Source organism: Syngnathus acus, chromosome 10 (genome assembly GCF_901709675.1).
Source record: "Syngnathus acus chromosome 10, fSynAcu1.2, whole genome shotgun sequence".
Taxonomy (NCBI): domain Eukaryota; kingdom Metazoa; phylum Chordata; class Actinopteri; order Syngnathiformes; family Syngnathidae; genus Syngnathus; species Syngnathus acus.
In genome coordinates this window covers 5,636,688-5,662,917 of record NC_051095.1, presented here as the reverse complement: position 1 = coordinate 5,662,917, position 26,230 = coordinate 5,636,688, and the positions used below count along the sequence as shown (strand labels likewise).

General features: G+C 48.9%; 6 protein-coding genes and 1 long non-coding RNA gene across 9 annotated transcripts; 4 read left to right on the top strand and 3 right to left on the bottom strand.

Annotated features, from left to right (window-relative positions):
• Positions 1 to 20: 20 nt before the first annotated feature.
• On the bottom strand, positions 21 to 1,998 carry trappc1 (trafficking protein particle complex 1). Of its 3 annotated transcripts, XM_037262788.1 has the most exons (6): positions 1,772 to 1,922; positions 1,706 to 1,714; positions 1,403 to 1,501; positions 634 to 704; positions 306 to 444; positions 21 to 228 (listed from the first exon to the last, which is right to left on the bottom strand). In XM_037262788.1, exons 3-6 carry the CDS (start codon positions 1,499 to 1,501, stop codon positions 100 to 102), a joined length of 438 nt encoding a protein of 145 aa, XP_037118683.1. In that variant the 5' UTR covers positions 1,706 to 1,714; positions 1,772 to 1,922; the 3' UTR covers positions 21 to 99. The 3 variants fall into 3 exon arrangements, with proteins under 3 accessions (XP_037118683.1, XP_037118681.1, XP_037118682.1); XM_037262786.1 differs by lacking the exons at positions 1,706 to 1,714; positions 1,772 to 1,922 and adding an exon at positions 1,929 to 1,998; XM_037262787.1 differs by lacking the exon at positions 1,706 to 1,714 and having other exon boundaries at positions 1,743 to 1,922.
• A 1,113-nt stretch (positions 1,999 to 3,111) lies between these two features.
• On the top strand, positions 3,112 to 6,105 carry LOC119129440 (voltage-gated potassium channel subunit beta-2-like). Its single transcript, XM_037262721.1, has 15 exons — positions 3,112 to 3,193; positions 3,655 to 3,928; positions 4,109 to 4,152; positions 4,223 to 4,260; positions 4,326 to 4,405; positions 4,472 to 4,516; positions 4,598 to 4,642; positions 4,703 to 4,746; positions 4,849 to 4,935; positions 5,010 to 5,095; positions 5,165 to 5,285; positions 5,347 to 5,441; positions 5,543 to 5,663; positions 5,746 to 5,834; positions 5,927 to 6,105. Exons 2-15 carry the CDS (start codon positions 3,657 to 3,659, stop codon positions 6,017 to 6,019), a joined length of 1,260 nt encoding a protein of 419 aa, XP_037118616.1. The 5' UTR covers positions 3,112 to 3,193; positions 3,655 to 3,656; the 3' UTR covers positions 6,020 to 6,105.
• Positions 3,839 to 8,337, bottom strand: LOC119129488. The gene is made up of 3 exons (XR_005099192.1): positions 8,236 to 8,337; positions 4,551 to 4,766; positions 3,839 to 3,970 (listed from the first exon to the last, which is right to left on the bottom strand). It is a non-coding gene; the product is annotated as an uncharacterized LOC119129488 (long non-coding RNA).
• slc25a11 (solute carrier family 25 member 11) lies at positions 6,729 to 8,925 on the top strand. The gene is made up of 9 exons (XM_037262756.1): positions 6,729 to 6,911; positions 7,215 to 7,367; positions 7,437 to 7,554; positions 7,624 to 7,712; positions 7,921 to 8,011; positions 8,089 to 8,179; positions 8,256 to 8,355; positions 8,426 to 8,477; positions 8,569 to 8,925. The coding sequence occupies exons 1-9, from the start codon at positions 6,847 to 6,849 to the stop codon at positions 8,722 to 8,724; spliced, it is 915 nt and encodes a 304-aa protein (XP_037118651.1). The 5' UTR covers positions 6,729 to 6,846; the 3' UTR covers positions 8,725 to 8,925.
• A 1,306-nt stretch (positions 8,926 to 10,231) lies between these two features.
• eno3 (enolase 3, (beta, muscle)) lies at positions 10,232 to 13,821 on the top strand. Its single transcript, XM_037262713.1, has 14 exons — positions 10,232 to 10,377; positions 10,997 to 11,086; positions 11,163 to 11,258; positions 11,326 to 11,384; positions 11,787 to 11,856; positions 11,940 to 12,073; positions 12,178 to 12,294; positions 12,375 to 12,480; positions 12,709 to 12,906; positions 12,986 to 13,062; positions 13,140 to 13,264; positions 13,342 to 13,450; positions 13,534 to 13,592; positions 13,681 to 13,821. The coding sequence occupies exons 2-14, from the start codon at positions 11,002 to 11,004 to the stop codon at positions 13,748 to 13,750; spliced, it is 1,305 nt and encodes a 434-aa protein (XP_037118608.1). The 5' UTR covers positions 10,232 to 10,377; positions 10,997 to 11,001; the 3' UTR covers positions 13,751 to 13,821.
• A 2,493-nt stretch (positions 13,822 to 16,314) lies between these two features.
• zgc:85858 (uncharacterized protein LOC405879 homolog) lies at positions 16,315 to 17,029 on the top strand. The gene is made up of 3 exons (XM_037262799.1): positions 16,315 to 16,531; positions 16,661 to 16,736; positions 16,802 to 17,029. Exons 1-3 carry the CDS (start codon positions 16,448 to 16,450, stop codon positions 16,840 to 16,842), a joined length of 201 nt encoding a protein of 66 aa, XP_037118694.1. The 5' UTR covers positions 16,315 to 16,447; the 3' UTR covers positions 16,843 to 17,029.
• On the bottom strand, positions 16,892 to 25,878 carry camta2 (calmodulin binding transcription activator 2). Its single transcript, XM_037262801.1, has 26 exons — positions 25,817 to 25,878; positions 25,235 to 25,329; positions 25,066 to 25,154; positions 24,408 to 24,475; positions 24,213 to 24,348; positions 24,074 to 24,145; positions 23,853 to 24,000; positions 23,659 to 23,787; positions 23,251 to 23,434; positions 22,246 to 22,984; positions 21,609 to 22,055; positions 21,254 to 21,380; positions 21,019 to 21,153; positions 20,473 to 20,657; positions 20,231 to 20,412; positions 20,068 to 20,146; positions 19,796 to 19,997; positions 19,588 to 19,722; positions 19,042 to 19,170; positions 18,794 to 18,968; positions 18,478 to 18,682; positions 18,336 to 18,407; positions 18,143 to 18,163; positions 17,533 to 17,729; positions 17,381 to 17,455; positions 16,892 to 17,313 (listed from the first exon to the last, which is right to left on the bottom strand). Exons 2-26 carry the CDS (start codon positions 25,269 to 25,271, stop codon positions 17,259 to 17,261), a joined length of 4,023 nt encoding a protein of 1,340 aa, XP_037118696.1. The 5' UTR covers positions 25,272 to 25,329; positions 25,817 to 25,878; the 3' UTR covers positions 16,892 to 17,258.
• Between the last annotated feature and the right edge of the window lie 352 nt (positions 25,879 to 26,230).

Genomic DNA, 26,230 nt, shown 5'->3' with positions numbered 1-26,230 from the left:
GTCAAATAAAAGACCCAAAGTTCACAAGTGTCGCACCACTTTAATGCTTGACTCAAACATCCAGCCGCCTCCATCGGAACCCGCAAAATGAGAAACGCGTCAAGTGGTGCGTGGGTTGTAATATGGCAGAGCTCTGATGAAAGCATCCAGTCGTGTGCTGAAGAGATCACTGTCCAACGTGTTACCCAGGACACACGTCGGGTTCTTGACTATGTTCTCCACGTACAGCTGAAACACACACACGTGGGCGCACACGTCATTCACGTGGACGTGTTGGAGTGGATTTGTGTGGCGCGTTTACTGACATTGCTATAGATGTGCTGCAGCGCATCTCGGGCATTGCTCACGGACAGATCGGTGTTCATGACAAACTTGAGTCCACTGGGCGTTTCATAGTAGTGAAGACGATAGCGGCTGGTCTGAAAGGACTGGAAGCCCTCCTTCCTGAAAAGGGGCTAAGGAACATGAGCGTGACGCAGACGATCCGACTGACAGACAGAAGGGCCGTGCTGTAACATTCATGTCCAGGTTGTTCATTTTTTGAGCTGGAACTTTACCCCTAGGACAAATACCTTGGGAAATTAAATGGGTGACAAACGGACTGACAGACTGACCATGTAGTCCAAAGGATACGAGTCCAAAGGAGACATTTTACTGACGAAGGAGCGGATAGAAAACAGCATGCCGTACATCAGCTTGTACTCCTGCAGGCAAAACAGCCACTTTACTTTTTAAAAATTTTTTTAACTCCATCTTAAAAACAGGATTTGATTTGTCAAACTCAAATCTCTTGTATCACAGTCAACCTTTCCCCACTGGAATGATAAGAAATGCCATGAATTCATTCTACCCCCAAGATTGGGACCATCTCTTAGTACCGTATTTTCCGCACCATGAGGCGTTTCGGGTTGAAAGATACGGACTCAATTCTGGGGGCTTTTCTGTACTTAATCCACACATAGGACTGCATTATAGGGTGCATGCATGCCATGACTTACAGTAAAAAAAAAAAAAAAAGGCACGGGAGCAAGACGGTGCGGAAAATACGGTACTATAGAAAAACCATAGTGTTAGCAATTAAATAGATTGCAAATAATTGAATTACATGATTTCATGCTTCAAGTCAATGAACATTGTAGTATTTCTTATGGTGTGCACGCTTTGCCCACCAGGGGGCAGTATAATACATACAAATAATACATAATACAAGCTGCTGTACTTTATTTTTGGCAGCACATAAAGAAGATATCCCTGCATGTTCTGTCTGCATGTAATGGAATGCATGGAATATGTTCAAACTTAGTTTACAGTTTACAACTACCGCGATATTGCTGATTTTACAATTTAGAAAAAGTCGTATATTGGACAACTCGTAAGATCAAAACAAAGAGTTGCACTGTACCTCCTCCTTTGAGATACCAGCTTGCTTTTTTCGGTTCCACTCGTTGTAATATAGGCACTTTCCATTTCGGTCGAATATGTACAGGTTATGGACTGTCATCTGAAACACACACCACAAAATAACGATGAGTAGAACACCATTCTCTCAAATGTTCATTTCAAATACATTGTCTATGGTGCTTTCACGTTTCAGGGGTGTGTAGGTAAACTGCAGCCGAGGAAGCAAATGTTTTTTCTTTTTATGTGGGAGAAGAAGCCCCCAAACAAGCACAGGGGTAACATGCAAGATGCAATTCGAACCTACCACCCGAGTGAAACAGACGTGTAAACCACTTATTCACCGTGCTTCTACCACCGACTTCCCAGGTGTACACTCGAAATCTAGTGATTTAAAATGCCAATTCCCCCATTAGTGTGGGCTCGTCGTGGCAGTATTGTTAGAATACAATGGCTTGAAATGTACCAGTGAAACTAAGTGATCAAAAGAAAACCAGGGCGAACATTCAAGAAATGTAATCTGTATTTACCCTGTTTTCATGTTTCGCGTAGGACCTCAAACGCAGAGGAATCTGTTCATATGCCTGATTAAAATATTGGCTGCTTATAGCCATTCGTGATTAGAAAAAGAACATATTTTGAAAAAGCTAAGTTTAATCACCTAAACTATCCAATGAATCATATGTATGTGCAACGTTGGGAGACTAAGATATATAAATTATTTTACATGAGTGGTGGACGTAGGCGACGTCAACGGGCAACTATACCGGGGTCCTGTTCGAGGCAAAATGATGTTGCCTTTGCGAAGTAAAAATGTCTAAGACGAAACGACCGTCAGAAACATACAAAAAAGATACAAAACATGCTTAGTGAGACTCTATCGCAGTCACGTTGGTACGAACGTCGGAGTTGTCTCTCTACTAGTGTCCAGCAGGTGGCGGAAGATCATTGTCGACCAAAACAGAGTTCACACGAGCGTGAACGGACGGCCTGGTGACGTCATTGACCCGTTTATGAACCTAACAAGACAGCCTGATAAACTAACCGAGTTGCAGGGGCAACCGAAAGATTCTGGGTGCGAATCCAACCTTTGCATTAAAGTGAATTGAAGACTCTAAATTGCCCATGAGTGTCGATGCTTGCCTGTCAATAGTACGTGGCCTGTGATTGAGTAGTGGTGATCAGTCACAGACAAAGTCAACTGTAATTGGCTCCAAATGACTTGAGGACAAGCAACAAAAAATGGATGGTTGGAAGGCTTAAGCAAAATTGACCTATGATTCACCTATGTGTATCAAGAGTTTGGATAATAGAGGCTGTTTTTTCTACACTAATCTGCTTAAAGTTGTTTATCACTTGAGGTAAAAATGTACCCCATTAAGGAAAAACGGTATAGCCTGAGCCAAACTGACCCATGGTTTAGCTCATGTGTCAAGAAATATTTTGAGAGGTTAAAATCGCAATGAATGCACCAGAAAGACTCTCAAAACAGGAGAAACCAAATCATGTGTCCTCCATTCAAGGTCATCATGGATTGTGAGCTAGTCTGGCTTTACCGGGGTCAGACGCCACAGCTGTAACCACATGATGGGGAGAGGGGGTAAGGATTAGGATGATCAAATCAAAAAGTGGGCAAGTGTCCACGTGTGACATCTGTACACAGGCCCTAGTATTTTGGCTTTTTTTTTATTATTAATCAGGATATGTGAACCGTGATAGGTCGGATTAGTGCGAAGGCTTGGTATAAAATCATGCGAACCCGCGGGTGGATAAAGGTGGACGGACGGACAACCAGGTAGTGAAATGTACCTGTTTGTCACTTGCGTTAGTTACAGCATTGTCAGCTCATGTTGCTTTTTAGCATTTATATAATGTCGGTCGATGGTTGCTAGCGACGTGACGAAAGAGTCCAGTAGAAGTCAGGTATGCGCTAACGAAGCTAACTTCAGAAACTAACATTACGTGAAAGTTAGCATCAAAGCTAAGTTTAGAAGCTAACCTTGATAGTTAACATTAGAGGTAAAGTTAGAAGGTAGTTTCGGAATCTAACATTGGATGGTAACGTTAGAGCAATGTAACACTGAGGAAGCTAACATTAAGGCTAACTTTCAAAGGAACAAAGATTTGGAATGGAAATTTCAAAGGAACTTTGGAAGTTACATTCCAACTCTTAGTCTGGAAGCTAACTGCAGAAACTAATTTTGAAGCTCATTTCAGTCACCAATGTTAGCGGTAATGTTAGCGCTCCTTTTCCAGCCATGTTTGCAAGCCGGGCCCCAGCCACGGTGGGAAAAGGCGCCAAGTTTTCTGTGGAAGAGCTGTATGGTTTCACCAAGAAGCCCAAGGTTGCCAGAGGACATTGTGGCAAAGTGGACAAAGCAGACAGCAGGAAGGATGTGAAGGAGAAAGAAGAATCGATGCTGGCGTCTCACATTCTGGAGGCGGCCAAGAAGGTGATGGAGAGGCGGCGGCTGGAAATCTACATGAGGGAGTGTGACGTCACCATGGAGGACAGCGGCATGCCCTACAGGTGAGTGAACATGCCCACAGCACCTCCACTTTGGTCTGTTGGCTTCACAAATCATTTTAATCAAATATTCCCCTGAAATGATGAACAAATCAAGTTGTATTTTTTGCTTCTTTTCTGAGATTCACTGAATTTCTCCCAATGCCAAAGACACAATGTTAACATTGTTTGGTCTTTTTCCAGATATCTTGGAAAAACTGGACTCAGAGTGTCCTGTTTGGGACTCGGTGAATACACACACGCAGACACACACACGCACACACATACACTGACATCTATGCTTATTTCTCTTCACAGGAACGTGGGTCACGTTTGGCTCTCAGATCTCAGATGAGGTGAGCATTTTTTGTGATCACCTCACAAACGTTTTCCTTGAACGTGTGTGTGTGCGTGTGCGTAGATGGCAGACAGTCTAATGACGTTGGCATACGACAATGGCATCAACTTGTTTGACACGGCTGAGATCTACGCCTCTGGCAGGTACATTACACACCAGGTGTGTGTGTGTGTCTGGGATGGAATCATGCAACCATGTGTGTATTCCAGGGCTGAGACAACTTTGGGAAACATACTGGAGAAGAAAAGCTGGAGGTATAGTGAGCATAATTATGAAGAAATGACTCACGTGTCCTCCTTGTTGTTGATGCTGTGATTGTTGTTGTTGTTGAACAGGCGGTCCAGCTATGTGGTGACCACGAAAATCTACTGGGGAGGACAGTGAGTACAGCCACAGCCACTAGACAAACTCAGATGTTGACTTTACGTTGCATTTTGCAGGGCCGAGACAGAGCGGGGGCTGTCGCGGAAACACATCATTGAAGGTAGAAACACACGCACACACCTAAGAGACAAACACAACCTTTGAAGAATTGAAAGCGACACAGCAGAAGTTAAATATGGGTGTGCGTGTGTGTGTGTTTAAGGACTGCGCGGTTCTCTGGCCAGGCTGAAGCTGGACTATGTCGACATCGTCTTTGCCAACAGAAACGACGTCAACTCGCCCATGGAGGGTTCGGTAGCGCACTTGACAGCTGATGCTATGATGCTAACATTAGCACACTAAGACAGATCTATGTCTACGCAGAGGTGGTGCGAGCTATGACATTTGTGATCAACCAGGGCATGGCCATGTACTGGGGCACCTCACGCTGGAATGCGATGGAGATCATGGTAAACTCCATCTGGACCTTGAAACCTTTGTGTGCTACAAGGATGTCTCGCGTGTGTGCGGTCTTACAGGAAGCGTACTCCATCGCTCGACAGTTTAATCTAATTCCTCCGGTGTGTGAGCAGGCCGAGTATCACTACTTCCAGCGAGACAAAGTGGAACTACACTTGCCAGAACTCTACCACAAGATTGGTATCAAAACACACACGCCTACGGAGACCCACACGCACCCAGCTAATGTGACTTATTTTAGGAGTCGGGGCCATGACTTGGTCACCTTTAGCCTGCGGAATGCTCACAGGAAAATACAACGGTGGCATTCCTCAACGCTCTAGAGCGGCCATGAAGGTGCGCATACAAAACAACCATCATCACGATGATTTATCACTATTATCGTCTCAAACAGGCGTCTGTTGCCATGGTGAGCATTCGAGCACATGCATGTGCAGGGTCACGGGTGGCTCAAAGAGCGTCTCTGCAGTGACGAGGGTAAGCAGCAGTTGAGTAAAGTCAAGGAGCTCTACCTGCTGGCGGACAGGCTCGAGTGCACCCCCGCTCAGCTTGCAATCGGTACAAGCACACATGGAGAGGCACACGCAAATAAACAGCACATAAGTGCGACGTAGTAAAAGTCCAACTTTGTGTGTGACAGCCTGGTGTCTGCGCAGTGACGGCGTCAGTTCAGTTCTACTGGGCGTCTCCAACACAGAGCAGCTGATGGAGAATCTCAGCTCCATCCAGGTAACCCGCGGCCAAAACAAGCAAGCAATCAGACTCCGGCTGCCTCACCGAGGGCCAAGTAATCACACTCGGAGCGATTCCCTGTCTTACAGGTCATGTCCCTGCTGACTCCAGCCCTCATCGCAGAGATGGACGAGTTGCTAGGCAACAAGCCCCGGAAGCCCAAAAAGGAGGCAAAGATCTAAGAAGCAGTGTTTAAAGTGACCCCGATGTCAATTAACAACATTTCCCATTTGACAAATAAAATAAATTAGTTTATGTTATTGTCGAATGAACTTTTGTACAAACTCCCCAGACAGTACACACAGGGGACTCACACACACGAACGCGGGTACCTTTTGTAAGTTCTACGTATGTTCGTTGTTACACTTACTCCAACTATCCGCAAGATGGGAGCATTGCATTGCATCTTGTAGTTAGAACTTGCCACTTAAGAGTTTTATTTTTACCAACGTTACCTCTTAAATTATGTTACAATGAAATAATAACTCATCGTGTTTTCTAGGCTTCACGAACCGGTTTCCCCATTGACGACTCAGGGTTTTGCTCGAACACGAACTAGCAGCGCCCCTCGCGTTCTCAACCAATGAGCGTCGACATGGAACGTTAACAACTCACTTTACAAACGAAAAAAAAAAATCCCAAACAGCTTAAAACAAAAGATTTGAATTTAACTTCTGTGGCTGTTTCTGCCAATATCACCGAGCTTCGATTCGAACTAAACGTTCACGTGTTTTTTCTCGTTGACGTCAGTGATCAGTTCTTATTTCCGAGCTACATTGAAGGTAACTGCATGTTCGGAGATATTATGGTAAGGCTACTGATTGGTCCGCTGCCCGAACAAGCGTTCGGAACCATTCGGCTACAACTGCTGATTGGCCCGTCGCATCATGTGACCCGCCGCGCCTCTTCAGTGTCACCTTGGCCCCGGCTGCTGCAGGTGACTGTCCGGCCCACAGGCAGGTACAAAGACAGGAAGGGAGTCGGGAATCGGAATCGGAGCGGGCCAACCATGACGTCTCCGAAGAGCAAGACGTCTCCGAAGGCCATCAAGTTCCTCTTCGGAGGCTTGGCCGGGTAAGCGGCACCGCTTGCTGACCAGATTAGCCTGCTAACAGCTAGCAACCGGGCTCTTTAGCCAGCTAGCAGCCTCCAGTCCCAGTTGATCGATTACCTTCGAACTCTCCGTGTCTGACTGATAGTTTTTTCAACCCAAACCCATCTTTATGGGCAATAAAGAGCGACCTGTACATTAGTTACTTTATCTGCATGAACCCTCAATAATGTTGGAAAAAAAAGAACAAGTCCAGCTATGTTGGAAATGGTTCAGCCGGTTTTGAGAAAACTGCGTGCGTGCATGTATGTCTGTGTGGTATATAGGATGGGCGCTACAGTGTTCGTGCAGCCCTTGGACCTGGTGAAGAACCGCATGCAGCTGAGTGGTCAGGGCACCAAGGCTCGAGAATATAAAACCAGCTTCCACGCACTCGCCTCCATCTTGAAGAATGAGGGCATCGGGGGCATCTACACTGGGTAGGCCGCCATGACCTTTCGCCCTCCTGTCTAGTGGCTTAATGCCCACTGCATGTGTGTCCGTCTCAGTCTGTCTGCAGGTTTGCTACGCCAAGCCACCTACACCACCACCCGACTTGGCATCTATACCATCTTGTTCGAGAAGATGACGTCGGCCGATGGTCGCCCGCCAAACTTCTTCCTCAAGGTGTCCTCCTCCTCCCTCTTCTCCCACCAAATAAAGCTACTCTTATAATAACCTGTGCACCTCCTGCAGGCGCTGATCGGGATGACAGCTGGCGCAACAGGGGCGTTCGTGGGCACGCCGGCCGAAGTGGCTCTCATCCGGATGACGGCCGACGGGCGGTGAGGGTCACGCCATCATACCACCGCCACTTGTGTACATCCCTACGATGTCATCATATGTCACTAGTTTTTCATATGGGACCACTACATCATTGACGCGTGACTAAATCATACTTCCCGACTCCGTCATTCACATGTCACAGCAACACAGGGGATGGCGTGTGATTGCGCAATTGTGGCATTCTCTCAAATGACATCATGCGTGCAGACTTCCCGCTGACCAGCGACGAGGGTACACCAACGTGTTTAACGCCCTGGCTCGGATCATGCGCGAAGAGGGCGTCACTACGCTGTGGAGGGTGAGCGCCTACATGCTTGCAACATGCTCATTTGTCTTCGTGTTCTGGCTCACTAGAGTCTTTTTTTTTTTTTAAAGGGGTGCATTCCCACCATGGCCCGGGCGGTAGTGGTCAACGCCGCCCAGCTGGCATCTTACTCACAGTCCAAACAGGCGCTGCTAGACTCGGGTAAACTCACAAACGTGCACACAAACTAACACTCATCCCACCTTGTGTTCACTCACTTGCCTCTTGTGCCCTTTAGGCTACTTTGGTGATGACATCCTGTGTCATTTCTGCGCCAGTATGATCAGTGGCCTGGTCACCACGGCGGCGTCCATGCCTGTCGACATAGTGAAGACAAGGTGAGGGAGACCCCCGGTGGTCGCTGGACTGAGCCACGCCTCTCACTGCCTCCCTGATTGTCTTTTATAGGATTCAGAATATGAGGATGATTGATGGCAAACCCGAGTACAAAAACGGACTGGTGAGATGATCGATAACCACTAAACATTCAAAAACTTTCCCAAATGGTGAAACAAACTCAGGTGTGAGCTCTGGTGTGCTCTGACCTGTAGGAGGTGCTGGTGCGCGTGGTGGGCAAGGAGGGCTTCTTTTCATTGTGGAAAGGCTTCACGCCGTACTACGCTCGCCTCGGACCGCACACCGTGCTCACCTTCATCTTCCTGGAGCAGATGAACCGCCTGTACAAGACCCACGTGCTAGACCGCTAGCACACATGGAGAGAGACGGACGCACACATGCGCGCACACACACACACTCACAGGTGTTATAATTGTATTCTTTTTGTAAAAAGAAAGGAACAAATGAGGATTTAGGTCATGGATTAGAGCTTTCTGTCACTTGCAAAAGTGACCATGGTCACAGATGCTGAATATGATAAGCAGGGCCCCATTAAAAACTTTGGGACAGTTGGTTGGACTTGGTTGGTGTCGCAAACACAGAACAATACACACATACAGAGACACATGGCAACAGACAGGGACGCACAAAAACAGATACTTTGAAACTTCCAGACGGACACAGAAACAAAGAAAGACACGCAAACAGACAACAAACCAAGGGAACACAAACATGAAGACACGCACTAATACAAACAGAGGCACATACACACAAAGGGGGAAAACAAAAGTTAGGCTTCACACAGACGCACACAAATACAATGCGTATTTGTGTGTGTCTGTGTGAAGCCCAACAGGACATACAAGGAGACAGATAGAAAAAAACTGACAACAACCAAGACATGCAGAGAAACGCATTGTCACACAAATGGAGACAGAGTGAAATAAACTCACAAACACACATTTACAGAGATACACAAAGACAAACAAAATGCGAGAGAGACGATGCCCCCACACACAAAATGACACACAAAAATGGAGCCAGACACACGGACAGTAAAGAGGTCATGTGACACTGAATACATGACAGCACTCAAAGCGTGGACGACTACAACGGTTACACAACAGTGCCGCCGATGTAGCGTAGCCGTCCACAGTCATGAACGTCTGTTCTCGACTGTGCTCTAATCTGCATTGCCACACTCTGGACTGGACAACCAGTCGCAACACACGTCAAGACAAACAAACCCGTTGAGCACGCATCCAGGAAGGTCACAGCCCGGATTCAAACTCAGGGCCGGACAATTGCGAGGCAGACGTGCCTGCCACTTGGGCGTCAAGCCGACCAGTCCTTAAGATTATTTCTATTTCTGCTGCCCGCCGCTAAAGGTGAATGGAAAGGTTAAAGTGTGTGTGTGGCTGTGTGACTGACCTTTGCTTGAAGGCTGAGCGTTTCACATTTCTCCTTTAAATGAACTCTGACCTTCTCTTGCTGTGCGCCAGGGACCGTCAAACTGTTACACACGCACACACTGTAAAATGTCACTTTTTGTAACAGCAATGGAACAAATGTTGATTTAGTGAATGTGTGATTTAACATCCCTGCCCCAGCTAAGTAACCGTGATTACAACTGATGATGACGATCAATTCAAGCAAGCTGGCAATTTGTTGCATCATGTGACCATCGTGACCCATTGCCACACACAACAGTATCGCAAACGCTTGCACATACACACATGTTCACTAACACTGACACACACGCGCGCACACACACACCTTAGTCTTTCTCTCACGTTATGTAGTGTCACACACCATATAGTCAAAGACATACACGGAGATGTCAGCCACAAAAATTTCCACATGCTCCCTTGGCCGCAGGCTGGGCCCGCCCCCCCAACCGGCGAGGTCCATAAAGGGCCTCTTGCTGCCCCCCTTGTGGGACACTTCCTCGTGGCCGTGGGACACTTCCTCTCCGCTCGGACAAAGCACCCGCACCAGCAGCCCCCCCACTGAAGACAGCTGAGGTAGGCCCCCCCATGCCTCCACGTCCCTTCCACTTGTGCTTTTCTTTTGTCATTTGTGAGCGACCTTCAGCACAAGGTCAAAGTTGAGGCAAACAGGAAGTAAGGACAAGGTCCAGAGGGATGAGCAAACTTTGGAGCTAAAGGCCCACATTTGACTTAGAAAACAAAGAGGTCACTCCTAGATTAGAGTCAAAAATACATAATGTGACTTGAAAAAAACAATTCATGCTGTTGTATTGTTGCTAACTAATCAAAGCATATTTAACTAAACAATTATTGAATAAGGGTAAAAACATGCAAATGACTGAATTCACAAAATTGCTTTGTACATGTCAAATTATTTATTGTTTAGTAGTTTATCAACAATAAGGGAAATACTGCTCAGTGAATGTAAGAAAAATATTTAAAGACATTTCACTATCATAGAATAGCTTGCCAACTATTTCCTGCAAAAGCTGGGAAGTTAGCAAAGTGCCAAATGCTTAGCTCACTGAAATGATTAGAGAAGGTCACGGTATTTATAGCGCAAATATTTCTGTAGAGTATTGCCCCCCACCCCCCCTCAAAACAGGGGGAACGGGGATGTTTAAGTGATACATCCACTATTTCTCATCCACAGACAAGATGTCCATCACAAAGATCCACGCTCGGGAGATTCTCGACTCCAGAGGGAACCCCACAGTGGAAGTGGACCTGTGGACCGCCAAGGGTGAGGGCCTAGCCTAGCCTAGCTAAGCGTAGGCGAGCATAGCGGTCACAAAGATTTAAGCGTCTGTTCTCCCCAGGTCACTTCAGAGCAGCGGTCCCCAGCGGCGCCTCCACTGGCGTCCACGAGGCCCTGGAGCTGCGAGATGGCGACAAGAGTCGCTACCTGGGCAAAGGTATGCCTCCGTTGGCGCCCTTCCCCATATGGATGCAACATTCATTTTTTGTTTTTTTGTTTTTTAGGGACCTTGAAGGCCGTGGAGCATGTCAACAAGGACATCGCCCCCCAGCTTATTGCAAAGGTTAATACAGCCGAGCCTTGGGATACAACTGACCCTACTTGAGTTTTTCAAGAGCTGTAAATTAGAATGACTGACATTCTGGTTAGCATCAATAGTTTTTTTTTTTTCAATAGTTGCATAAAGTACAATATTCGAGTGCTATTCTTCTTTATTAAAAAATGGGGGGGCTGGAACCGATTAATGGCATTTCCATTCATTTCAATGGGGAAAGATGATTTGAGATACAAGGGTTCTGATTTACGAGCATGGTCAGGGAAATAATCAAACTCGTATCTCAAGGCACCGCTGTTTAGTGCAGATTCACAGTTTACGATTCGTGTGTAATAAGAAAGTAGTACCTGTTTTTTGGCTGGCACATTTAGTGTTAAGGCACTAAGCGGATGCCTGCTCCATTCATTACAGAAGTTCAGCGTTGTTGATCAGGAGAAGATCGACAACTTCATGTTGGAGTTGGACGGCACAGAGAACAAATGTGAGTCCGTCCATCTGTCCGTTTGTGTGCCTCGGGCTTCTTGGTCTGCGTCTGACCTGTCCATCGCCCGTCTGTCTCCGCAGCTAAGTTTGGCGCCAACGCCATCTTGGGCGTGTCACTGGCCGTCTGCAAGGCGGGTGCCGCCGAGAAGGGGGTCCCTCTCTACCGCCACATCGCCGACCTGGCCGGACACAAGGACGTCATTCTTCCCGTTCCCGTCAGTAGTAGAATGCACGAGTGCATCATAGTTGTTCAACTAGTGTGCGCAAATGTCAGTCAGTAGTGGGAAGTCATCTTATGAGATGTGCGTGTCGCCGGCAGGCGTTCAACGTGATCAACGGGGGCAGTCACGCCGGGAACAAGCTGGCCATGCAGGAGTTCATGATCCTGCCGGTGGGCGCCGCCAACTTCCACGAGGCCATGAGGATCGGTGCCGAGGTAAGCCTGCCTCCGCATAGCTGTTTTTTTTTTAGGTGGCTTGACGCCAACGTTTTAGTCACCCGTCATCTGTCCTGCAGGTCTACCACAACCTGAAGAACGTCATCAAGGCCAAGTACGGCAAGGACGCCACCAACGTGGGTGATGAGGGAGGCTTTGCGCCCAACATCCTGGAGAACAACGAAGGTGAGACGCCAGCGCTACGTCATCATCAATGCACGCAAAACTTGTTTTTTGCTGGGATGTGTCAATACATCGGCCATTTTGAATGTGCCAGATATGCACTTAAACTTAATAATGCAACTCACTTAATTTCACGCACTTCAGTCTCTCTCACTTGAGCACACTTAACAGTATCCCTCTCTGATCTCTGTGCTCGTGACATGTTGATGACATCATCATCACGGGTCGCAGCTCTGGAGCTGTTGAAGACGGCCATCGAGAAGGCCGGCTACCCGGACAAGATCATCATCGGTATGGACGTGGCGGCGTCCGAGTTCTTCCGCGCCGGAAAGTACGACCTGGACTTTAAGTCGCCCGACGACCCCTCCAGACATATCAGTGGCGAGAAGCTCGGCGACTTGTACCGCAGCTTCATTAAGAACTACCCCGGTGGGCTACAAAAAAACCCAAAAAAAACCCAGTGAGGTGGCTAACAGCTAGGCGGCTAACCCTTGCCTTTTCTCACCAGTCCAGTCCATCGAGGACCCGTTTGACCAGGACGACTGGGAGCAGTGGGCCAAGTTCACGTCCTCCGTGGACATCCAGGTGATTGCGGCTGTCTGGCATCACACACCCACAAACACGTCCACCTGTGCGCTCGAGCTAAGACAGCAACCCATCAGATCGTAGGCGACGACCTGACGGTGACCAATCCCAAGAGGATCCAACAGGCGGTGGACAAGAAGGCCTGCAACTGCCTGCTGCTCAAAGTCAACCAGATCGGCTCTGTCATCGAGTCCATTCGCGCGTAAGACGTGGCTTACTTGTCTGTCTGCCTGTGTATGTGTGTGTGTCTGGCCTCACCTTTGAGTGTGTGTATGCCAGGTGCAAGCTGGCTCAGAGCAGCGGCTGGGGCGTGATGGTCAGCCATCGTTCCGGAGAGACCGAGGATACTTTCATTTCCGACTTGGTGGTCGGACTCTGCACTGGACAGGTCACACACAAAATATGCAAAAAGCATCAAGATGGACTACAAAAGGCTTCATATGTAACAACCTGTATGTGCATGTGCTGCAGATCAAGACCGGCGCCCCCTGCAGGTCTGAGCGTCTGGCCAAATACAATCAGCTGATGAGGTAAGCACTTCCTGGTTTCCGTTCTAGTTTACTTCCTTGCTTCGTTCAACCCACCCGCCTCCGCATTGCCGTGTGCCCCACTCCCCAGGATCGAGGAGGAGCTGGGAGACAAGGCCAAGTTCGCCGGGAAGGACTTCCGCCACCCCAAGATCAACTGAGGCCCCGGCCACTGTTTTCTACAGAAGACAAAACAGCAATAACAACAATAAAAACAATGAAAAACCAAAATGTAACAGCACCAAGTCAATAACACACACACACGCCTCCGTGACGTCAACGTGGAAGTTTGGGTGAAGCCTGCCGGTTGCTTGGCGATGAGCAGCGGCCATGTGACAAGACATCATCAAAGACAAAACCATTGCCATCAATGTCCATGTCCAAGTGTGTGTGTGTGTGTGTGTGTGTGTGTGTGTGTGTGTGTGTGTGTGTGTGTGTGTGTGTGTGTGTGGAGAGAGAGAGAAAGAGTGAGGGTGGGAAACAGAGGGGAGAGATAAAGACGGGAAAGAGAGAGAATGAGAGAGAAAGACAAAAAATCATTTTTGTTGTTACAGAATTATTGCAAATTTGATTTTAAAAAAGTCAATGATTTACTTTTTTTCCTCATTTTAGCATTGAATAGTGTTTGGTTTTGGCTTCAATCTCACCGGAGAAAACTGCATTATGGGGTATTGTGTGTAGATTTTAGGGGAATAAGGAGGCTGTAGCGTGTGCGTGTGCGGCAACCCTACTATATATTGCTAACACACACAATAGCACATCAATCACAAGGTAAAAAGGCCCATCAGTGTGAGTGTGTGTAATGACGTCAATCTGCTGAAAGGGGTCCAAGACAAAAAAGAGGCGGGGTGGTTCGTTAGCCGCACCTTTGGGTCGGCACTATGTGAACGTCCGGCGCGCTGCTCCCCCCCCTCCTGAGCCCCTCCCGCAGAAAATATTTCACCGGGACTATCCGGTCGCCGCGGTGACACTTTACGAGGGGGCGGGACGCAAAGTCCAGGGGTCACCGTGTGGATAAAAGTGATGATGAAGAAGAACGCGGACCTGTTGGTAACCAACGATTTTTCCCACAAGAACCTAGATGGAGGTGACACGTGCAAGTGAAATGTCCTGGGGTGTGAATCAGAACGCGCTTCGAAAAGCCGACAACGGATTAATCTATTTGCGAACGGTCGGTGAGCAGCCCATCAATCATCGTACCGTAACATGCATGGTTGTGGAATGAACATGCATGTAAAGTTCACTCGAAATTCGAATTCGTCCATAGGTGCAAATGCAAACGGATGTTTGTCTATAAACATCTTGTGATTGGCTAGCGAGCAGTCCAGGGTGTTCCCCGCCCCTTGGAAAAGAAGATGGATGAATGTAATCATGTCCAGGTGACTTCCCATCAAAGCCTAAATCCTGCTTCAACACTCCCAATCACCACTTGCAGACTTTCAGATTGTGAGTGTGCGTGAGAGAGAGACTTAGTCACCACGGCGACCCTAGCGCCAGGCATGCGTGACATCACGCCACCCAATCTCTATAAAAGGCCGGCCGGGACCTCGATCCTCAGACGCGTCCCGGCTGGGAGTTACGTTTTTTATTTTTACTCAGAGAGGATTTTCTATTGATTAGTTATTGACAACCGACTCGAGATTGGTCGGGATTTGGGGACACGTATCGAAACGAAAACGAGTGTCAGCTTCTGGCCAATCACAGTGCAGCGTTACTGACCTGAATATGGATGCTTCAGCCGTTTCCTTTCTCTCCTTCCTGGTCCTTATCTTCATCTTCACCGCCGAGTCCAGGCCGGCACCTCAGAAACAGGATGTCAAGGTCGGTCCGGTCCGGGTTCACATCGTCTTCCATCACCTACCCATAAAGAGTTTTAGTCTTCATGTCATGACTTCATCTTTCAACTATTATGTGGAAAATGATCACTTACAAAGAAATTAATCAATCAATCCAAACTGCATGACAGGCTATGACCGCACTGTTTGGATCGAGGCTCTCTTCTCTCCTCATGGCTACTCCGCTCCCCTTCGAGGGCTCTGCACAAGGCCCGGTGGTCCCCCCAAAACAGGAGGAGGCTGTGGGTGCACGCTTACTCGTCGACGTCCTGCGGCGGCACGCCAAGATCAGGCGACGCGGTGGGAAGTGGACGTCGCTTGGAGGACGAGGATGCTTCGGTTTGAAGATGGATCGCATCGGCGCAGTTAGTGGACTGGGATGCTGAACTCTGACATGCTACCTCTGACCCCTGGCAAAAGCTGCTAGAAGACTGTCTGTGTAACAAGACAAGCATGTGTTAAACATGTATATTTGTTTGTTGACAAGTTGTTGTTCCGTGACAACATCCCATTTACAAGTGTGTATGTGTACCTGGATTAAAGAAGAGAAAGTTAATTTGTTTGTTCATTTAATTTATCAGCAGCTTGTATACACTCGCTTTTGCAAATTTTCTTACATGCACACACACACACACACACACACCCTTGACACAATTCTCATATGGACTCAAATATTGTGTGAACAGAAGCCTGACATACATTTTTTTAAAATCGTGCGCTATAGATTTTTCTACGCGTTCTAATTTATTAACTATGATGAATCCCAAAAATATTCCACCAATTGCGAAACCTAACCATCAATTTATAAAAACTAAGCTGGTCGGGGTTATCAAGACAACCCACCAGGTGGCGGTGTAAACACCTAAAACGCGTTAGCGCCGCGAAGAAGCCTTAATACGTCACGTGACGGGCTGGCATCAGTCTGGCTATTGCTAACAGTTAGCATCGGACGCGAGGGGCAGCGGCTCTTTTATCGGCACCAATCCGCGTCGTCGCCCTCCCGTCCCGGTCTCACCCGCAACCATGTCGGCGGTGCAACGAATGAAGGTGGCGAACGAGCGGCACAGCAAAACCATCACGCAGCGGGGACACGTCCAAAAAACCTCGGTTGGTACCCACAGCTAAGCTACACAGCTAACTGGGATAACTGTCTTTTCATCTCGGTGCTGAAAACGTCATTTATGGTAAGGACTTGCGTCCGCTCCGAAATGACCGCGAGGCTTTTTCCTCTTGCAGCGACCGGTCAATGAAGAAAAGTCACCTGTAGGTCCGTGGCTTCTGGCGCTTTTCGTCTTTGTGGTTTGTGGATCAGGTGAGTTCGATTACTCATCACTTAGTCTTCCACTATAACGCGTGTTGTCGTTTCGTGTGTTGCAGCCATCTTCCAGATCATCCAGAGTATCAGACAGGGCATGTGATGAGCTGTTCCCCGTCCCATGTTGACACATACACACTGTTCTCGTTTAGTCATTGTTTAGTTTTTTTTCATTGTTGATCAAACTGTTTTTTTACACGTACACTCAAAGCATGTGAACCACACATCTCACGATGCTTTGCTTGATTGATGTTCAAAGCGTGTGTGAATTAAAGGTGATATTTTCTCTACACGTCTCCTTTGTTGATGGCATCATGCAAAACAAGCCAGACTGCGGCCTCTAAATCACAGTTCAGTTCATTAAGACTCACTTGCAGTCATAAATAACAATATTTCAAAAGTCCCGTGTATTATGTATGGGTACATGCGTACCAACATGTCAATAAGAACAGAGATGGACATTTGCCACCATGCGCTCCCTGCTGGGAACTACATTCATCAGGATGTCGAGCGATGGATTTACGTGGTCAGGCCTCGTCTCTCCAGCTCCCGGTTCTGCTTCAACTCCTTGATCCTGCGCCAACATGAGTGTCAAATCCGTGGCTTGTCATATGGTGTGTGTGTGTGTGTGTGTGTCTTACCGGTGCCTGCAGCGTCTCAGGAACCTCATGATCTTCCGTGCAGCCTGGTCCTGTTTCTTGGTCAGGAAGGTCCCCCTGGTGGACATAGAAAGCTGATAACACTGGATAGACCCAGTTGACTCACACATATGACGGCATTTGTCAACGTTTACTTGAGTTTGGGGGTGTGGCCTGTGCAGCCGCCGCCCGGGCCCTGTTTGAGCCTCTCGTACTCCTTGTAGCTGCGGTAGTACTGCTGGATGAGCACGGCCGCACGTCGACTCTGCTGGAAGCGCTTCTGCTCGTAGTATGAACGAAACTTGGACTGGATCAGGATGGCCGCCTGGGTCATCTTCTTGTAGAGGGCGTACTGGGGAGGCGGGGCCAAAGAAGAAAAGTGTTATAACCTATTTGCTGCCTCAACGGGTGGCGCACAGTAGCATTAATCGCGTAAAGTATTTTCTTCCCAAAATGTATTGCAGAGGGTTGTGGTAAGGGCTTAACCGGTTTGATTCCCAAACTAGTTACACATGGGAGCATTAGAGGCCAAACTAGTTTGGTGACTAAACGGGTTTCATGTCATAGCAAGTTTCACATGGGTAGGGTTTAAGGGCTTAACCTTTCTGCCTAAACGATGGCAGAGTAGCATTACGCACTGTAAGTCTTTTCTGTCTAAACGGCTTGTTTTATTCTCAATTGTTCAGTTTCAACGCCCAGTGTGAAATGGGCTTCTCTCACAAACACACACACACACACATCTACATCTACTGGTCACCATATTACCTTGAGAGCTATCCATGTTAGCTAGCCAGAGAGGTACAGAGAGACAGTTGTAAAGTGTTAGTGAAGATGGAGGACACAAAATAGGACTGAGCAACATGGCCTTACTATACAAGCCTTCCCAGATTTGTCAGAAACAGTAATATTATTTGAGTTAAAAAATGGAAAACCCATTTTAAAAAAATCATACACGTACCTGTTTATATTTACGGTAGCATCTCTGAATGACGGCGGCGGCCATGTCCTGCTGCTCCTTCAACCTGCGACCCTGCACGTACGCCAACAATCACACGGGCAGTGAGCAGGGTGGCCTAGCAGGGGGCAGGACAAGCGAGTACCTTGTATCTCCGGAAGGCGTTCTGGATGATCCTGGCAGCCTCATAGAGCTCCCTCTGCTCGCCGTCCGTCAGCGTCAGCAGGGCGAAATCGCGCTCCATCCGACCGTTGGCCGACGCGTTCAGAAACTCGGCCCACGCCGCCGAGGAGGGCGGTCGCAGTCTCTGGAGGGCCAAAGCGCTGAGTGGCGAGGGGGGGCAGACCCGCCTACACAGACGGAGACCACGCTTGCAATGCGGACAACTTGTACACTCATTTTTACCTCACGGGGACTTTAAGCCCAACTTTGCGATCAAAGTCTGTGCTAAGGGGAGTTACCTGGGCAGGGACTGTGTATGGGCGTCAATCGTGTCCAGGTAGGTCGCCAGCCAGGTGTCCTGCACATCCCGCCTTTCACGGAGCAGCGACTCGGCCCCCCCGGCAAAGTCCTCGTGTTTGATTCGCTCTGGCGTGGCCTCAATGATTTGCTCCGCCAGCGTTGCCATGTCGACCTGTTGTGCATGAGGCCACGATAAACACGCGTGTCGCCGTGGCAATAGACGGTTGTGCGTTGCGTGGCAGTACTACCACCTCCTCTTCGTCATCCTCGCCCTCATTCTCCACGTTGTCGCTGTAGCTCAGAAACTGCTCTGCCAGGGTGGGTGGCAGGCCGGGGGACGCGGGGCCCTCGTTCGTACACCCGGAGAGGGTCAAAGCTGCAAGTAGCAGCGCAGTGAACAGTCAGTGAACACTCAGCACTTCACTGACTCGTGAGTCTTTCTTTTTCGTCATTTGCGATATGTATTAGAATTCTGAAAGTATGGGTGCATCATAGAGTCAAAAACACAATCAGCTATTTAGAAAGTAGCAATTGGTATGCTTATAAATTGCAAAATGCTGACATTTACGGCTGTAGGGGACAAGTAGCTCTCTTGTGGCAAAGTACAAGAAGAACAGTGCTAAACTTAGTGCCTCCCTGACAGAGTTATGACTTCAACAGACTTCCTTGACCAAATCCTCTTTAGACAGTGCTTTGGCGCCATCTTGTGGCTTTTCAGGAGAGCACACAAACTGGGAAATGAATTGTGGGTATAAGTGAGCGTTCACTCTGGTGTAGACTCATTAAATGTTACCTGCGTGCGGCTCCTCCACAGGCAAGGAGGACGATGAGGATGAGAAAGGGGATAAGGGAGACGAGGGCGAGGTGTCCATGGGGGCCGCCGAACACTGAGAGGGGGACGAAGGGAGGCTGCTGGAGGAGCTGAGGCCTGCAGGGTCGAGGCAAAGCGAAAGCGTTAAGAGGCAAAGAGCGGCAGCTTTCATTGTGACAGCGCGTGTCACCTGTGTCCGGGCTGGTGGAGGCAGGCGAGGCGGCGGCGTGCATGTGCAGCTCCTCCAGAGCGGCGGCCAGACCTGTGTGCCCTCGCGAGTGAGCCACGGCCAGCGGGAGGCGGCCCAGCGAGTCCGGGATGCCGAGAGCCACGGCGCTCCAGCCGTACAGGAGCTCGGCCGCTCTCCGATGGCCCAGAGCGCACGCCCACATCTGAAACCACGGCAACAGCCGTTTTGACGGGGCGTCTGAGCCGGCAGGCGGAGAACGGAGCGAGTCGTACCAGTGGCGTGCAGGAGAAGTGGTCCACGTTGAGAGGGTCAACTTCCTGTTCCAGGTCCAAACTCTCGCTGTGTACACGCCTGCAAACCACAAACACTTTGAAAATCATTTTATTGAATAACTGATGAAACATGATAGATGTAAAAATAGGAAGGAATTTTTACCTCCAGGTGATGAGCGTGTGTATCAGATGCGTGTAACCCTGCGCGGCGGCCAGATGGAGCAGCGTCATCCCGCGGTGACGCGGCAAGTGCTGAAGCCGCTCCTCGTCACCTCCGCTCCACCGCACCCCTCTCATCATTCTCTCGCACACGCCGATGATCCTCCTCTCGAACCACTGGGACGACTGACACACGAACGTAGTTAAACGACGACGCTGTCACGACTGTGGCTCGGGCGTGCTCACCTGCTCGCGGTCCTCGGGTGTGTGAGGAGGTGGCGGCACGGCGGCCGCCATTTGGTTGCCATGTTGTTGCCGCTGCTGCTGTTGATGCTGTTGTTGTCGTTGCGCGACGTCGCGGGCCGCCATGGCCGCCATCCTGCGCTCCATCTGCTCAAGGCGCTCCAGGATGGACACCCTGAATTGATTGTCTGAAGGACAGGAGAGGGAAAAAAAACCCCCTCAGCTCTCACTACAATAGAATAAAAATGATGCAATGTATGGGGAGAAATACATTTCAGTAAAACTCAAAATCTGTGTTAAAAATGAAAACCACTTCTGAAACTAACAGAAAGACTCCATTAAAATATTCCAGAAGATATAATGAACAAAGACTGCTGGATTTTGAAAACATATGGACACCCTTTATGGCTTAGGAAACTCCACTTGGATACGAACATATGTAAACGTTGGGGCTTGCTAATTGTCGAACGTGAGTCATTTATTAACTTTGTTATTATTATAGATTATTTGTAAAATGTGGAGGCTCTATATCAATAATGGATAACACACCATCCAATGAGAGCCAGTCGAGCTGTGAGCTGGGCAGCGAGCTGGCATTCCTAGCGCGGTATTCAAACAGAACCGAGGACGACACGGAGCCCCCGGACTCGACGACCTGAAGACACACCAGACCGGCCTCGTGGGCTGCGGCGAGGAAACCAAGTGATCCAGTTAGACTTGGTGTGTTTGTGTGTGTGTGCAGGCATGCGAGTGTGTGGGCGCGCGCGTGTGTGTGTGCGTGTACCAGGGCAGTAGCAGCGCAGCACGCCAGGCTGGATTAGTGAAGCCGGGACTGCGCTCTGATCAAACACGCACGAGTATCGACCCGTCTGCTCGCTCCACGGTCCTGTGATCAATACTTTCACCCCACCCTACACAATGCACACACAGTGATATTAATGTTGCTTTGCAAACATTTGCCGATTTTGGAAAACAATATATGTGCTTAGACCAGTTTTTTTTTCTTTTACTTAAGCAAAACCTGCGCAGGAATTAAATGAGAACTTCTACTTTTACCATTTTTTTCCTCTGTGCTTCTATTTAAAGAAAGTGTGAGTACATCTGGAGGTGTACAACAGCAGGTGGTGACTGCGGGTTACCTCGGGATACGACCACTCCGGTGAGAAGTCTGTGATGGAAGCGAGCGGCGAGGTAGACGGCAGCGGCTGAGGAAAGGGCAGGAAGGAGGTGGAGGGGGAAGGCTGAGGGGGCACCATGTAGCGAATCCCGGCAGAGAAGACGGCCGGCCCGGGGGCCGCCTCGACGGGGGGAGGCGGCGCCGACTCGGGATTGGTCTCCACCGTGATGAGGTCAGAGATGAGGTCCGGAAACTGGCTGTCGAAGGAGATTTCGAGCTCCTCCGCTTCCTGCTGCGTGTCCATGGGAGGGGGGTCGGCATCGGAGGGTGGGCTGTCTACCTGCTTCGCGTGAGACGCCGGGATGGATGTTTCCATGGTGACGTTTTGGGTGGTGGGGGGCGCGGGCAGGTGACCGTAAGGCTGCTCCTGTGATGCGACGCCACTTCCTGGCATTGATGATTGTCTGGGCTGCGCCACACAGACACGTTGTCATGATGATTATGCAAAATGGACTCAAATTTGTACTCAGGGGAGGTGAAATAAAATCTTTTTTTGTTTACCCCACACAAAAGGTTTTTTGTTTTGCCTCTGACAGTGACATGTTTTGCTTTCTGTTTTGTTTGAGCCAAATGACTGAAAAGTCCAAATTGGTCCTCACCTGCAGCAGGTTTGACGGATGCGCTAAGATGGGAGCGCCACGTCCCTGCTCCTTCTCCTCGTGGGTGCCTCCCACCGTCTCCGGCGGTACCCCCACAGCTCCCAACTCCAGACAGAGCGGTAGGAGGGGCGGCGCCACCGAGGAGGTGGGCGACAAGAGGAAGGAGGGCGGGAGAGAGGAGGCGTCCTTCCTGTCCGTCTCGCAGGAGGACGACGAGAGCGACGACGGTGGGGAGATTGACGAGGGCGGGGTGGACGTGGGGGAGAGCGCCAGAGAGGAAGGGGAGAGTGGCGATGAGGAGGAGCAGATGATGGGAGGAAGGGGCCCGCCGTACGTCTGGCCTTGCTTGGGGGAATTCAGAAAGGAGTCGGGGTCAAAAGCGGGCGGGAGGAACGGCGGGGGGAGAGAGGGTGAGGAGAAGGATAAGGGAGGGGAGGCGGAAGAGGAAGGAGTGAGGAGCAGGCCTCCTATGACGGGAGAGGGAAGGAGGGTGAGGGAGAGGGTGTGGTGCACAGGAGCGGGTAGGGAAGGGGGTGTGGGGGAGGGCGGGCAGGGCGAGGGAGGCTTGGCATGGGGAGGGAGGGGGGGCGAGAGAAGTAACTGGCTGGAGCGGGTGAGCGCCAGGCTCTCCTTGGGGGCATCCTCCCCACTGCCCCGGGTGATGGCGGCAGTGGTCGCCATGACGATGACGGCGTTGTGCGGCAGCGCCACGGTGGTCAGTGGGGGGGATGTGACCGAGCTGTAAAAACACAGTAAAAGAACAATTTGGGATTCAGCATTCATTTTAATTAGGATTTGAGTGTTTAATATCGTTTGGGATTCAGCATTCATTTGAATTTGAGTGTTTCATTTTCGAATTCTGTTCAATTTGCATCAAAATGGTTTACCAATTACCAGTAGAAACCACATTAGAACAAGCATGCACAACATTAATTCTGTTAGCTAATTTAAGGGCGTGCAATGAATTCAACTCATACGGCAACATTTCATTTTAGGCTCACTTACGTGGAAGTGGGGCCGGGAGAGGAGGCGGGGCTTCCCTGAGCCTGGAGCTGGGGCAGTTTGGCGTCACCCCCGCCGCCCCCGAGCTCCCCAGTCTCTGAGGAGAGCGGCGAGGATGACGATGGGGGCAATTTGGGAGAGATGATCCGGTGCTTGGTGCTGTTGCAGCTGTGGGGAATGTTTCCTCCTGACACACACACACACGCAGGACATTCAAGTAAATGTGTGAACAACAATTTGCCAACTCTAAACCGAGGAATGATTTGTCTAAACAGGTGTCTGCAAACCTTTGTTTTATTGATGCGATTAATGAATAAATACATTCTAATTCACAATTTTTATATTAATAAACAACTATAACAGGACTCGATGGATGACATAAATGTCTTGGCGGGGGGCGGGGCGCGTTACCCTGGCTGCCGTTGCAGAGGCACGCGTGTGTGCGCGGCTGCGGTTTGGTTCTCTGGCGCTCCAAGATGAGCTGCACCAGATCCTCGATGCTGAAATCACCGCTCCCGCTGGAGCACTTGATGCTGTGAACTAAAAGACACTTGCGCACTCACACACTGCATTGGCGTGGGTGCGTATGTGTACACGCGTCTTACACATGGGCTTGAGCTGACCAAGCAAGTCGTCACGGCTCCATTTCACGCTGTCGTGGCGACTGGTCACAGCGCACAGCAGCGGACTGCATTTGCCGGAATCCTCCAAGGAGGGCACATTCAGGTAATGGACCAGCACAATGTCTGGATTCTTTTCAAATATAAAGGTCACAATAAAGGGAGGGAACGATTGCGCTAATGTGGGCGTCTGTCTTTGGATTTACCTGCAGCAGCCAGTAGCAACGCCGGTGGAATGTTGGCACAATGGCGGAATGGACGTAGTTACCGTAGAGACACTGCAAGCGACATGCTCCAGTGAGACAGCGATAATAGTGAGTGAGTTTTGTGGGAGGGCCTGCTCACCTCCATGCCCTGCACTTTCAGCTTCATGTGGTCCTCTCTGGTGTCCTTCCCATCCTTGCGTTTCTTCCAACAGTAGCCATCCTTCCTGTACTTGACCTTCTTCCGGTTGTAGAGGATGATGCTGCCATTCTTTGGCCTGAAAAAGTGCATAGTGAGCAGAGGCCACCATCTTTGTGTGTGTTCGTGTGTGTATACCTGGTTTTTAGGGTGCAGGAGAGCCACTCGTCATGCTTATCGAAGCTTACCAGATAAGACGCGATCTCCTGCACACATACGCAAAGGCTTTGGCATAAAAACTACATATACTGCATTCCGGAACTTGACTTAATCACAATTATTTTGATAATAATTCAATTACAACTATTCAAACAGTCATTTATTTATTTGGTACAAAACAAAACAAAGAGTGTTAAACATGTACAAAAAAAGACTAATTCCTTGGAAACACTAAATCCCTTCGGACCAAACTCAATTTATAAAATCAGTTATTTTAAAATAAAAAGGGTGAAATTGTAGACATTTAAAAAATATGGTTTCCTTGTATAAACAGTATAAATAATCCTAAAATAACAGTATAAAAAATAATAACAGTATAAAAAATATAAAGTTGTATAAATTATGCTAATTTGTAATCAAGGAGTGTAAGAATCGCAATTGTAATTGAATTTTGATTAATTGCACCGTCCTACTATTACATTTGTATACTATGTTTTAAATAATGATTAAAGCTGATTAAGTCAAGTCTCCACTGAAGGGGCGCAAACAGCCATCCCACATCCGACTAACACAGCAGTCCATCTCACAAGTCAAACATTCGTTTGTGCTTGTTAATTTGAATCTGGCACGCACTGACCTCATTAGTGTTCCATCTCAGACGCTCGTTGGGCAGACAGGAGGAGCGAGGGAGGCATTCCAGCAGCTTGTTCCTCTGTGCTTTACTCTCTGACACACACACACAAAATCCATCAGAGCTTGATCTTCCCCATGTGCAGGGTTACCATAGCAACAGAGCTGACACCGACCAGAGTGACCCGTGGAAACCATCTCCTTGTTGCTCATGGCGACGAGCCCATGCAGGGTTGCTCTCACACGACGCACAGCCACCTACACTGACCCACTACACACATACAAACACGCAGGCTGAACTCACAGCGGCCAACTATAGGAAAACACAGTTCCTTGTTGCTTAGCAACCACCGTAAAAAGGAGCACTTCCTTGTGGAGGCCCGAATCAGACCGGGCACTCGCCGAGCTGCTTGCTCCACTTCTGGTGTTATCTCTGCCGGCTACAAGCTGTGCCACTCCCGGAGGCTAACTTTTGCTTTGCTTGTTAAAACTATTTAAATAAGTGATGCCGCTTACATAACACGCTTAATTAAAACAACAGGTTTTGATCCCTGACAAAGTGGTCAAGTGGGAATATTTACCTTTCGCTGTTCGGATAGCCCAGCTGTGCTAGCCATGCTAAAAGAACCGATTTGACGCCGGCGGAAAAAGCTCAGCGGGACTTTACCTCCGAGTGTGGCTGCGCTGGCTGACGCTAAAGCTGGGGACGCGTCGCAACAATTGCAGTTCGACACAAACACCTCCACAATCTACTTTACCTTCCGCCTTCTGCCCGGCAGCCATCTTCCTTTCCTCTGACGTCTTTACGCCGAGACCGTAATGCCTAGTAGAGTGATTTTACCGTAATGCCGCCAGAATAGGCGTAAACGTACTGGAACTGGCCAAGGATTGCATTTGATTTGATAAGAAAACCCACACTTTAAAGTATTGCAATTTGCTAAAGCAACCATAACGCGAATATATATAGATTGCGGAGGTAGCAAATCCAGGTCGAGAAAAAAACAACACCAAAACGGCCAGTTTGGCTTTAGCCACAGATGCTTCTACTGAACCAGCAGGTAAACGATCTCCTTTAAAGGAAACATCTGCGGATAAAGCCAAACCGTGACGGTTTTGTATTTCTTTCTGGCCTTAGATTTACCACCTTTGACCCAATGTAAAGAATTAAACAG